The sequence below is a fragment of the Phocoena phocoena genome, chromosome 3, assembly GCF_963924675.1.
Source record: "Phocoena phocoena chromosome 3, mPhoPho1.1, whole genome shotgun sequence".
NCBI lineage: Eukaryota > Metazoa > Chordata > Mammalia > Artiodactyla > Phocoenidae > Phocoena > Phocoena phocoena.
The window spans coordinates 115,881,642-115,893,298 of NC_089221.1; the positions used below are offsets into that span (position 1 = coordinate 115,881,642).

The 11,657-nt window shown below is 35.2% G+C and overlaps 1 protein-coding gene across 6 annotated transcripts in view; it reads right to left on the minus strand.

The window, feature by feature from the left end:
* Positions 1 to 11,657, minus strand: part of FAM13B (family with sequence similarity 13 member B) — a 68,531-nt gene that overhangs the window by 41,665 nt on the left and 15,209 nt on the right. For all 6 annotated transcript variants that reach the window (XM_065873095.1, XM_065873096.1, XM_065873093.1 and 3 more), the window contains exon 6: positions 28 to 69. In XM_065873095.1, the coding sequence (XP_065729167.1) occupies positions 28 to 69 (42 nt within the window). The remainder of the gene's footprint in view (positions 1 to 27; positions 70 to 11,657) is intronic.

Sequence of the window (11,657 nt, forward strand, 5' to 3'; positions counted from 1 at the left end):
ATTGTCTTCTGTAAGTATACTACTTATTCCACAGAGGCTGGTAAGATGCTGATAGGAGATATATGGGCACTGTAATCAAAGAAATAAATCAGCTATAAAATTTTCAATACTAAATGACTATAAAATGTGGTGAAAACTGCCACATTTACACTACCCTTGATACACCCAGGAGAACATGCACTACGTTTATTATTCTAATTTTCTAAAGAAATTATTTTTCACATAAGAAGACCCTTAAAATACATACTCTGTGTGTGTGTGTGTGTGTGTGTGTGTGTGTGTGTGTGTGTGTGTGTGTGTGTGTAGGGGAGGGGCGCCGCAACTACTTCATCTGGCGCTTACCTGGAAGGAACACTGACCTATTCCAAGCCCGAAAGGAAAAAAATTGACTACTGGGCCAAACAAAAGTACCCATCTAGGATAGTATGGAGGCCTCAATTTTGGCCCTGTACTCCTTGCCAGAAGTAATAGCACATGCTCCTACTCAGAGGATATTCTCAGGTGGGGGTTATACAAGTTGAGTTCATTTTTTGATAATTCAATGGCCTTATGATTTGTGAACTTTTCTGTATGCAAATGATTCTTCATAAGAAGAATCATTTTTAAAAAGTAAATTTAGTTTTATGAAGATCCTCTGTAAAATGTGCCAACACATACTCTAACCAACATGAGGAAGAATGTCTATCAGGTTAATAGTCTCAGGATTGTCTGTAGGAAACCAAATGAACACCATTTACTATTCATCCAACAATCTTCAGGTCTCCCTTAAGCAAACACATCAGTAGCAAATTGCACCACTGCTTTATCAGACAACAGTAAACCATCCTGGTTTGGCACACATAACTTCTCCAGCTTTAAAAAAATTTTTTTTAACTGCCAATATTATACTAGTTTTCATGAATGAATTATTCTTAGCTAAATGCTTTCATGATGATACCCTCAAGGAAAGTACTTAAATTTTTTTTCATATTTAAATGAAATCATTTAATCATTTTCATTTCTGAAATCAGGAAAAGCTGGGGAGAAAAATCACATATCTGTGCACAAAAAACAGTGTACCCATCAGTCTATTTCTAGCAGTTTCAGATGAGCTGAAAGTTAAATATTTAGTGACTTTTGCAGAAAAAAACAAAATACCAAAAATGATAAATGAGGCTTTCCCCAAAGGGTGTTTAAATGTCAACTAGGATATTAGATCTTTTTCTGATATTTTGCTACAATGATTTGTTGATTATATTTTTAATTTTGGTTGTAGGTTGCTATTTCATTATAAAAGTTAAATCTGGTATATTTTCCTTAGTAACTTAGCAATCTCTAAGTTTAGATAATTTGTTACCTATTTAGAAACATTCATTTTACTTTTAATACTGTTATCCACTGACAGTGCAGTATGTTGAATGGTGTGAAGAAAAAATATATATCTAACATCACATTCTTGTCACCATTTAATTTGTGATTTCTGGTGAGCTTTTACTGTATCTTACAACAAATTCTCAAAAAGTTCCAATTCTCAACTACATAGTCCATCAGTCTGTTACTAAAGCCTTCTATCATGTTTTAACTTTTCATAGGGTTTACATCATCTCTCTGTTCTTTTTCAAATTTGCCATTGTTAGCCATCTACTCATTCTCCCAGAGGGATTTTCTCACCCTTTTTTATTAGATTAGATTATCAATAAAATGCTAGTGGATACATGGATACAAGACACTTTACAAAGAATCAAATAAACAAAAGAAAAATAATCACTCAACATCACTAATCATCAGGGAAATGCAAATCAAAACCACGAGAAACCTCATATCTGTCAGAATGGCCATGATCAAAAAGAATACAAATAACAAATGTTGGTGAGGATGTGGAGAAAAGGGAAACCTTGTACTCCATTGGTGGGAATGTAAATTGGTGCAGTCACTATGGAAAACAGTATGGAGGTTTCCAAATACACTCAAAATAGAACTACCAGCAATTCCACTCCTGGGTATATATCCAAAAAAAACCCCACTAATTCGAAAAGATACATTAACTCCAATGTTCATAACAGCATTATTTAGAATTGCCAAGATATGGAAGCAACCTAAGGGTCCATGAACAGATGAATGGATAAAGAAGATGTGGTGTATGTATTTATACACATACACACACACACACACACACACACACACACACACACACACACACACACACACATGGAATACTACTCAGCCATAAAAAAATAACAAAATTTCCATTTGCAACAGCATGGATGGACTTGGAGGGCATTATGCTAAGTGAAATAAGTCATACAGAGAAAGACAAATACTGTTATGATATCACATATGTGGAATCTAAAAAAATAACACAAGTGAACTTATTTACAAAACAGAAACAGACACACAGACACAGAAAACAAACTTATGGTTATGAAAGGGGAAAAGGGGAGGAGGGGAGAGATGAATTAGGGTCACCTGTATCAGACTCTCCTGAAGTAACAGTGTTATTTTATTGGAGATCTGGACCCTACTCTAGACCTCAAATACCATAAAACCAAAGTAAATAAGATAGTATGGTACTGGCACAAGAATAGACATACAAAACAGAAACAGACCCATGCTTGATTTAGAACAAAGATGCTACTATGGAAAGCAGGGAAAGAACAGTCTTTTCAAAAATGAGTACTGCAACAATTTGGTATCCATACTGAAAAAGGTAACTTGGCAACCTCTGTCATATACTACAGACAAAAATCAATTCCAGGTAGATTACAGACCTAAACAAGGAAGGTGAAATGATACAAGTTTCAGAAGATAATACAGGGGTGTGTATTTAGGAAAAGATTTCTTAAACAGGACACAAAAAGCATTAATCACAAAGTGAAAAGAATGATAAGCTTGATTAAAATTGGGAATTATTCATCAGAAGACACAATACGAGAAGGAAAAGGCATAACACACAATGAGGAAAATATATTTACAACATATATTTTTAAAGGGCTCCTAAAAAAGGGCTTTGTTTTCAATAAGAAAAAGATAACCCAACAAAAAATAGGAAACAGACTTGAATAGGCATCTCACAAAAGAAGAAATTGGTCCATACACATATGAAAAAGGGATGGACCTTATTAAAATGACAATGAAGTACTCAAGAATGTGAAGCAATGGGAAGGCTCACACACTGTCAGAATGAGAACTGGAGAAAGCACTATGGAAAACAATTTAGCAATAGTTACTTAAGTTGAAAGACAGTAAATGTGCATGCATGTGTGCACCAGAAGATGTGTACAACAATGTACACAGCAATGTTACTCACAATAGTCAAAAATAAAAATAATCCAATTTTCCAGCAACAGTAAATTGGATCATTGTGGTGCAATCATATAATGGAATACTTTACAGCAGTGAAATGAACAAACCACAGTGACATGTGACCACATGGATAAAATTCTCATACCATGTTTAGTGAAAGAAGCTGGATCAAAAAATACATATAGCAAGTTTAATTTTCATAAAGCTCAGAAATATATAAGAAAGTGGTTGCCATAAAAGTCAGCATAGTTGTTACCTTTAGTGGATAGGGAGATCAGGATTGTGAGAGCTACCAGGGTGTTTTCAGTGCTTAGTTCTAGATCTGGGATATTTGGATATTTGCTTTTTACTAATCTGTTTTGATATACATTTGTTTTATGCCCGTTTCTGTATGTATAATTTCTTTCCCAGTTAAAAAAAAAAAAAAAAAAAACACTTTAAGAAAGTAGATTCCTTGGTCCCTCCCCAAACCTCTGACGTAGGACCCAAGAGTTTACATTTTTAATAAGCACCAGTGATGATTCTTATCCATACTAACAAACTTAAGAAACACTGGCCGAGATCTATACCTAGGCTCCCAAAAGATTAAACTTTAATAATATTTTCCAGGGACTTCCCTGGTGGTCCAGTGGTAAACAATCTGCCTTCCAATGCAGGGGACACAGGTTCTATCCCTGGTCAGGAAACTAAGATCCCACATGTCACAGGACAACTAAGCCCGCGCGTCACAACTACTGAGCTCGAGCACCTCAATGAGAGAGCCTGCGTGCCGCAAACTACAGAGCCCACACTCTCTGGAGCTCCCGTGCCACAACCAGAGAGAAGTCCGAGTGCTGCAACAAAGAGACCATGTGCTGCAATGAAAGATCCTGCATGCCTCAACGAAGATCCCGTGTGCTGCAACTAAGACCCAACACAGCCAAAAAAATAAAGAAAATAAATAAATAAGATAAATAAGTATTAAAAAATAATAATAATAATATTTTCCAGTTATCTAAAGGAGCCAAACAGAACAAAAGTTCTAATGGTCTTAAATTCGATGAGTAGAGACTTCCCTGGTGGTCCAGTGGGCACTCCCAACACAGGGGGCCTGGGTTCAAATCCTGGTCGAGGAACTAGATGTCACACGCTGCAACGAAGATCCTATGTGCTGCAACTAAGACCTGGCGCAGCCAAAATAAATAAATAAACAAATATAAAAAAAAAAAATTCGATGGGTAGGCAGAGGATTTGATCTTTCAGTTTCCTATCCCTTTTAAGTGCTATGGGAATTAAATTTAAAATATATAAAAGTAGTCATCAGCAAGCTAGATTATTAGTATGAAAGTAAAGATTCCCTACCCCAAAAAGCTATAGTAAACAAATCAAATAAATAGATTTTGTACTTTATGAGTCACACTACAAAGCTGACTGTAAAACTGTTCTCTGAATTTCTGAAGGAAAAAGGACTGATTTAGTTTTCCGATTTCAAGGAATTTAATTATTCTTTATTTTCAGACTTTTGCCAAGTTCTGTGGGGAATAAAGCACTTATGTACAAACCAAGGCTAACATACACCTACAGCTATAAAAAAGATTTATCAATATAGTTATGCATCTGCAGAAGCAAAATAACATAAGTATCGTAAGAATGTGAGTTCTGATTAACAAAGACACACAAAAAATAAATGCTGACAAGTTCAAGGTCAAATTACTTAGGTACTATAGACAGATGCCATAAAGGCCACTTAAAAATCCTAACTGTTTTCATTAAACCACCAGACGAAAAGGGCAAACAATAAATCACAAGGGTCACATGTATTTTAGGCTTCGATCAAGTATAACGTTAAAGACTGTAGTCATTCTGACCTTCTTCTCCCTTCTGCTGTTAACTCTATTTTTAAATCTGTGTAGAATCACATAATCTTCTTGAGAACACAAAATCAATCTTGCAGCCATTTATTCAAACTACTATTTTTTTGTAATTCAAATACATTTATCACAGGGAACTACTATTATTTTAATCTCCCAATTGCAAATATTTAATATTACAAATAATACTTCAATAAAAGTACTGTAGCTCTGCTTCAATTAAATCTGATAAGGATCATTTTACCTGTGTAACAGAGCCTTGCAAGCCATTCTAGGCACTGTGTCATATCCTAACAAAAACATAAGGTAAAGTGACTTCAAATATCATAAAGGATGGTGACAGGCTTTTAAAAACTGCTGAGCAATCAGAACTGCAGTCTAAACGGAAGCAGGCTGCAACATGAGGTCACTACTGACAAGGAGGAACCCAATCAACAGTCCACAAATTTTTTCCCAAGTACTAAATAAGCAACTTGGTGGGAGATAGGGAAAGGGGGACAAAATTTTGAATCTGGCTGGAACGCCTATAAAAATATTTAAGCCTAACCCAGTGTAAAGCAGAAAAAAAAGTCTGTTTGTTTTCATTAATCACACTATATCAAGAGTTATAAATTATGACAAATAAGACATTGCTGAAACAGCTGCACAATAGGTAGAGAACTACTGTTCACTCATCCATTTTCAGAAAAGCATTAATGGTTAGTTTTTCAAATCTAAAATTAGGATAATTTCCAGATAATTCATGCAAGAGCCCCACTAAAACAACCATTTAAAAAACTGTGGTTTCGAAAAATAAATATATAAAACAGGGACTTCTCTGGCAGTCCAGGGGTTAAGACTCAGCACTTCCAACGCAGGGGCAAGGGCACAGGTTTGATCCCTGGTCAGGGAACTAAGATCCCACATGCTGCGCAGCACGGACAAAACAAACAAACAAACAAAAACAACCCAAAACCACATATCCCCTTCCAGTCAAAAGCAAAACGCATTTCTTCACTTTCCCCATCAACTTGGGAATACCCTATACCTATGACAAGAGCAAGAGTAAACTGGAAAGATGCCTCACTATTAGAAAGTTAGTCAATACGTTGTAACAACCACAAGTCTTTAAAATGTCAAATGTATAATTTTCAGGGCAATAGGAAGGAGGAAGAGAACCTGTCAATATCTATTATGCTCTGATACTTCAAAAAATGTTTAACTTTAATAAAATCATCTTATGACCCAAAGCATAAATTCTACTTTTTCCCACCCAACATTTTGATACTCCCACCAAAGCACGTTTTCCTCCTCTTTGCAATTTTAAGTGGAATCTAGCTAGCAAAAATGTGGTGAATTGATTGTCAACTGAAATATTCTGCAAACTGCTTATTTAATAGATTTAAAGGAAAAAGTTACTACTACATTTCTCTCACCCCTATAGTCAGCTGAAGGCATATTTCTTCAACAATAAGGTATCCACAGAATGAAGTGCAAACCAATTTGCCTCAACTCAGAGCTCTTTCTTAATCACTACACCTTTCCTGCATCACACCTAAAATCGAACCATCATAAGCTATGGAACTCACCAAAATGAAGCCCTAGCATCAACAGTACATAAAAGATAGTATCAAATTCTTCATTCTTTCTAAATTCCAAGTTTTAGCAAGGCATTAAATTAAAAGCACAACTTTAAATGAACTTTATAATAATGTCAGTGAGCTGGTTTTTTATTTGTAGTTCTGGAAGCAATATAAATTAAAAATTAACTAACCTCAAGCCAAAATAAACCTTTCCAATACAGCCTAGTTTTGAAAAAGACTGTGAAAAGCACAGGGAAAATAAAGAACTCTTTCAGAACTCTTCAATCTCCCTTTAAATTTTTAAAAGGTAAAGATTCCCCTAACATTTGTATATGTCAATAAGGCCAAATACTAGATAAACATGTGAATATAAAGCAATAATTTTTCATCTACAGATACAAGGCACTTTAGAAGCAAGCTTGAGATTTCCAAGAACTTCATGGATAAGACTGAGCCTCAGAAAGCAACCAAAACTTCTGCCTTTTACGCACCCTAGGCTACCCACACTCTAAATCCCACCATTTTTTCCACTCAACTCAGCTCAAATCTTAACATATGGTTAATGGCAAACAACATACAGAAATAACAGGTGTATAAGTAAGTCAATCAATACAACTCATACATGAATATTTAAACCACTGGTTCTCAAAGGGTGTTCCATGAAACAAAAGATCAAAACTGTTCTCATTTGCTTTTTTCACTGTGCTGATATTTGATGATACAAAATCAATGGTAGAAAAAGATTCCTTGGGGTCTTAGCATAAGTCCAGGCAAGTGGTATCAAACTATACCATGGCCATTGCATTCTTCATCACTACCCAGTTGTGATCTTTTTAAAAAGGGAGTCAGTCCTTGATGAAGAATACATATTATTAATTTTATCTCAGACCTTGAGTACACTTCTTTTTAATATTTGGTGTGACAAATAGGAAGTACACACAAAGCAACTCTGCTGCACAGCTTAGTACAATGCTTGTCTTGTTTGAGTTGAGAAATGAACTTTTACCATGGAATACCCATTTTTACTTGAAAGACTGACTGACAGACTATGGTTATTCCAACTTGAATATCTGGCAGAAATTTTCTCAAAAATGAGCAAGACTAACAGTACTGATAAAATTTGGGTTTTCAAGCAAAAATTAGAATTCTGGAAAACCTGTATCCTCTACCATAAGCTCAGTAGCATCCCAATACTTAAAGATATTTTGACACAATCAATAATGATATTAAAGAATATACATTTTGATATTATATAACAGAATATATCACTATTTGGAAGCTCTGAATAACTCAGTAAGGCAGTATTTTCCAAATAACCAATATACCATATCACAAAATTAAGCATGGCTAAAAGATTCTCTCAAAGTACAAAACAGACTGATGGATCAGAGTACGAAAAATTCAGATATGCTTTCAGGTTCCACATTACAAATAACCTTTAAGAAACTACCACTTACCAAGTTTTGGTGTATTGTCAAAGAAGAATATCCACAATTATCTGAAAAGGCTATAAAAATTCTCTACCTTTTTCCAACTACATACTTGTGTAATGCTAGACTGTCTTCACATTACTTCAACCAAAATAACATATGGCAACACATTAAATGCAAAAGAAAATATGAGAATCTAGCTATCATCTTTTAAGCCAGATATTAAAGAGATTTGTACAAATGTAAAACAATGCCACTAAAAAATTTCTCACTAAAAATTTTTGAGAGATTCTGGAAAAGTTACTTTTGATTAAAAAATTTTACATTAACATGTAATGAGTTCATTACTACTTTAAAAAAATTTCTCAGTTTTGGTTCCTAATAGAGTAAACACCAATAGCTATAACCCACAGTAACAAAAGTTCTTTGTAGTCCTCAAATTAAACCAAAAAGTTCGAGAATCAATGAATTAAAACTATAGAGGAGGAGAAATCTATCAACAAAAAAACCTGTTAGGTCATAAATAGCTGTATTTCAGCTACAAATACTAAGCGTCTTCCAAAGTACAACTCAACAAAGAACACTCCCAGCAGTTTAAGTATGCTGCTTTAATTTATAATGTGGTAAATAACCAGAGGTATAAAATCAACATAACAAAAGTTTTCGGAGTCCTCAATAATTTGTAAGAGTATAACATTTGAGACCAAAATGTTTGAGAACTGCTAAACTGTCACTTAATGTTTATTTCCCTTAGGTTTCTAATATATCTTCCCACAGAAATACAAAGTAGGCTACCTAATAATTCCATAAAATGTTTGTGAACAACCTGAAAGAAAAACTCAAAGAGACAAAACATTAAGTTAGCAAAAAGTTCAATCTCTAGTTTCATGTAATACAGTATCCACTAATTCCCTAAAATGAATTTATTAAGCACTCCCTATTTTCTATACCCTGTGCATTCTAGGATATTTCTCCCCTACCTTTCTTTCATTAAAGGTGGATATCAAAGAATGTATTTTTTACCTTTATGCAACCAATCAGCCAAAATTAAAATAAAATGTTAATGTATAAATATTAACTGAAATTTACAGATATCAACACTAAATCTAGAAGACCACTATGACATACACATCTATTTTTGTTGCCTTATATCCCTATCCCTTTCTTTTGGTATTAGCCCCATTTTTCTATGGCAAACTAGCTCCTCCCTCCATCCAATGCTCTTGGTACATGCATAAATTACAATGACCCAGCTCTACCCTGGCCAGGAATGGGCACATGACCCAATTTAGGCCAGACCTTCTCCTCTGCTACCCCACAGGAATCTGGTCTTGAGCAGAATGACAGATGAAAAGAAGTAATTGGAAATCTCACAGCAACAGCCACATGCTGAAGAGATTCTTCCATGACCCTCTGTTACTAAATTCTCCAAAGCTGCCATGTTCTTCTCTCTGCTTTTCCTTTCAATTCTGGGACCTATCCAGCATTCTTCTAATAAATTACCTTTTTTCTTTCCATTAACCAAGATCTGTTTCTACAACTTTCAATTAAGGAATACTGATTACCACCAATCTCTAATGATTCCATCTAAAAATGACTGTGTTTGGGACTCCCCTGGTGGCACAGTGGTTGAGAATCTGCCTGCCAATGCAGGGGACACAGGTTCGAGCTCTGGTCTGGGAAGATCCCACATGCCACGGAGCAACTAAGCCCATGCACCACAACTACTGAGCCTGCACTCTAGAGCCTGTGAGCCACAACTACTGAGGCCTGCACGCCTAGAGCCTGAGCTCTGCAACAAGAGAAGCCACCACAACAAAGAGTAGCCCCCACTAGCCCAACTAGAGAAAGCCGTGTGCAGCAATGAAGACCCAAAAACAAAGACCCAATGCAGCCAAAAATAAATTTAAAAATTAAAAAAAAAAAAAATGACTGTGTTGGAGGGAAGGAGGATCCTCTACAAAGCTAGACAGATGATCAAAAAGAAGAAACTATTGGAATCATGCATTTGAAACAATATTTAACCTTGCTGGTAATTAAATATATAAAAATAGTTAATGAATTTGCTCTCTAAATCAGCATTATCCAAAAGAAATTTTTACAATGATAGAATTGCTCTATATCTGCATTGTCCAATATGGTAACCAGAAATCATATATGGCTATACTGAGCACTTGAAATGTGGCTAGTACAACTGTGGAAGTAATTTTTTTTTTTTTTAATAAATTTATTTATTTATTTTGGGCTGCATTGGGTCTTTGTTGCTGCATGGGCTTTCTCTAGCTGCAGTGAGCGGGGGCTCGTTGTGGTGCACAGGCTTCTCATTGTGGTTGCTTCTCTTGTTGCGGAGCATGGATGGGCTCTAGGTGCACAGGCTTTAGTAGTTGTGGCTCGCGGGCTCTAGAGCGTAGGCTCAGTAGTTGTCGCGCACAGGCTTAGTTGCTCCGTGGCATGTGGGATCTTCCTTGACCAGGGATCGAACCAGTGTCCCCTGCACTGGCAGGCGGATTCTTAACCACTGCGCCACCAGTGAAGTCCCTGGAAGTGATTTTTAAATTTTATTTAATTTTAATTGTTTTAAGTCTAAATTTAAATAGCCACATGTAGCTAGCTAACGGTTACCTTATTGGAGGGCATAACTCTATAAATTATCAAAATAAAGAACACCAATTTAAATCTATTGTTTTCAGGTGCTCAAGAAAATATTGCTAATGGTAATGCAAAATGGGCCAAGTCTTTTAAGTAGTCTGGAAATACTTATCAAAAGCCACAGAAAAATTTACTCTTTGAGCCTAATAAATTTATATAAGTCAAAAGAAGGAAAAAAGGACCCAAGAACAAAGGTTGTATAGTAGTATAGCAATGACAAGGTAGCTGGAGTAACTCAAAGTTCAGAAAAAAGAATGACAGTAAATATATAATTAAGATACAGTTAAATAATTTAACATATAGCTTATAAATATTGTAATATATAACTAAAATATAGTAAAGAATGCCATGTAAACATAGAAAAGCACAAACAAAAAGCTAAATCGGAGCAAAAGAGTGAATAAGCTTGTTAATATACCATAACTATAATCACGTCTGAAGAAACTATACATAATATAAAAATCTAGAGGGCCACAGAGAAATGTAATAGTTGTATTTAGAAGTATACATTTTAAACTACTTTATAATTTTTCTAAATGACCCTGAATAGTTCTTCCCTTAAATTACTACTTATTTTAAAATGACATTTTGCTGTCTGACTCTTAAATTATTTCCTCTGCTTTTTTAACCACCGTTCTGTTGAACACAAATTTAATGAAAAATATCTAGTGGCCTAAACAAATAACTGTCCCCCTAGTTAGAAAACCATGGAGCTTTACAGAAAAGTAAGGACAGAATTCAGCAAACCTAGAGCTACCTACGAGGAGTTCTTAAATTCTCTAATGCTTCCTAAACAGTGTGTCCAATAGTCCCAGCTATGTGCTAGGATAGTGCCTCCAGCTTACCACATTTACCAAGTTTACCCAGTATGCCCTATAAATATC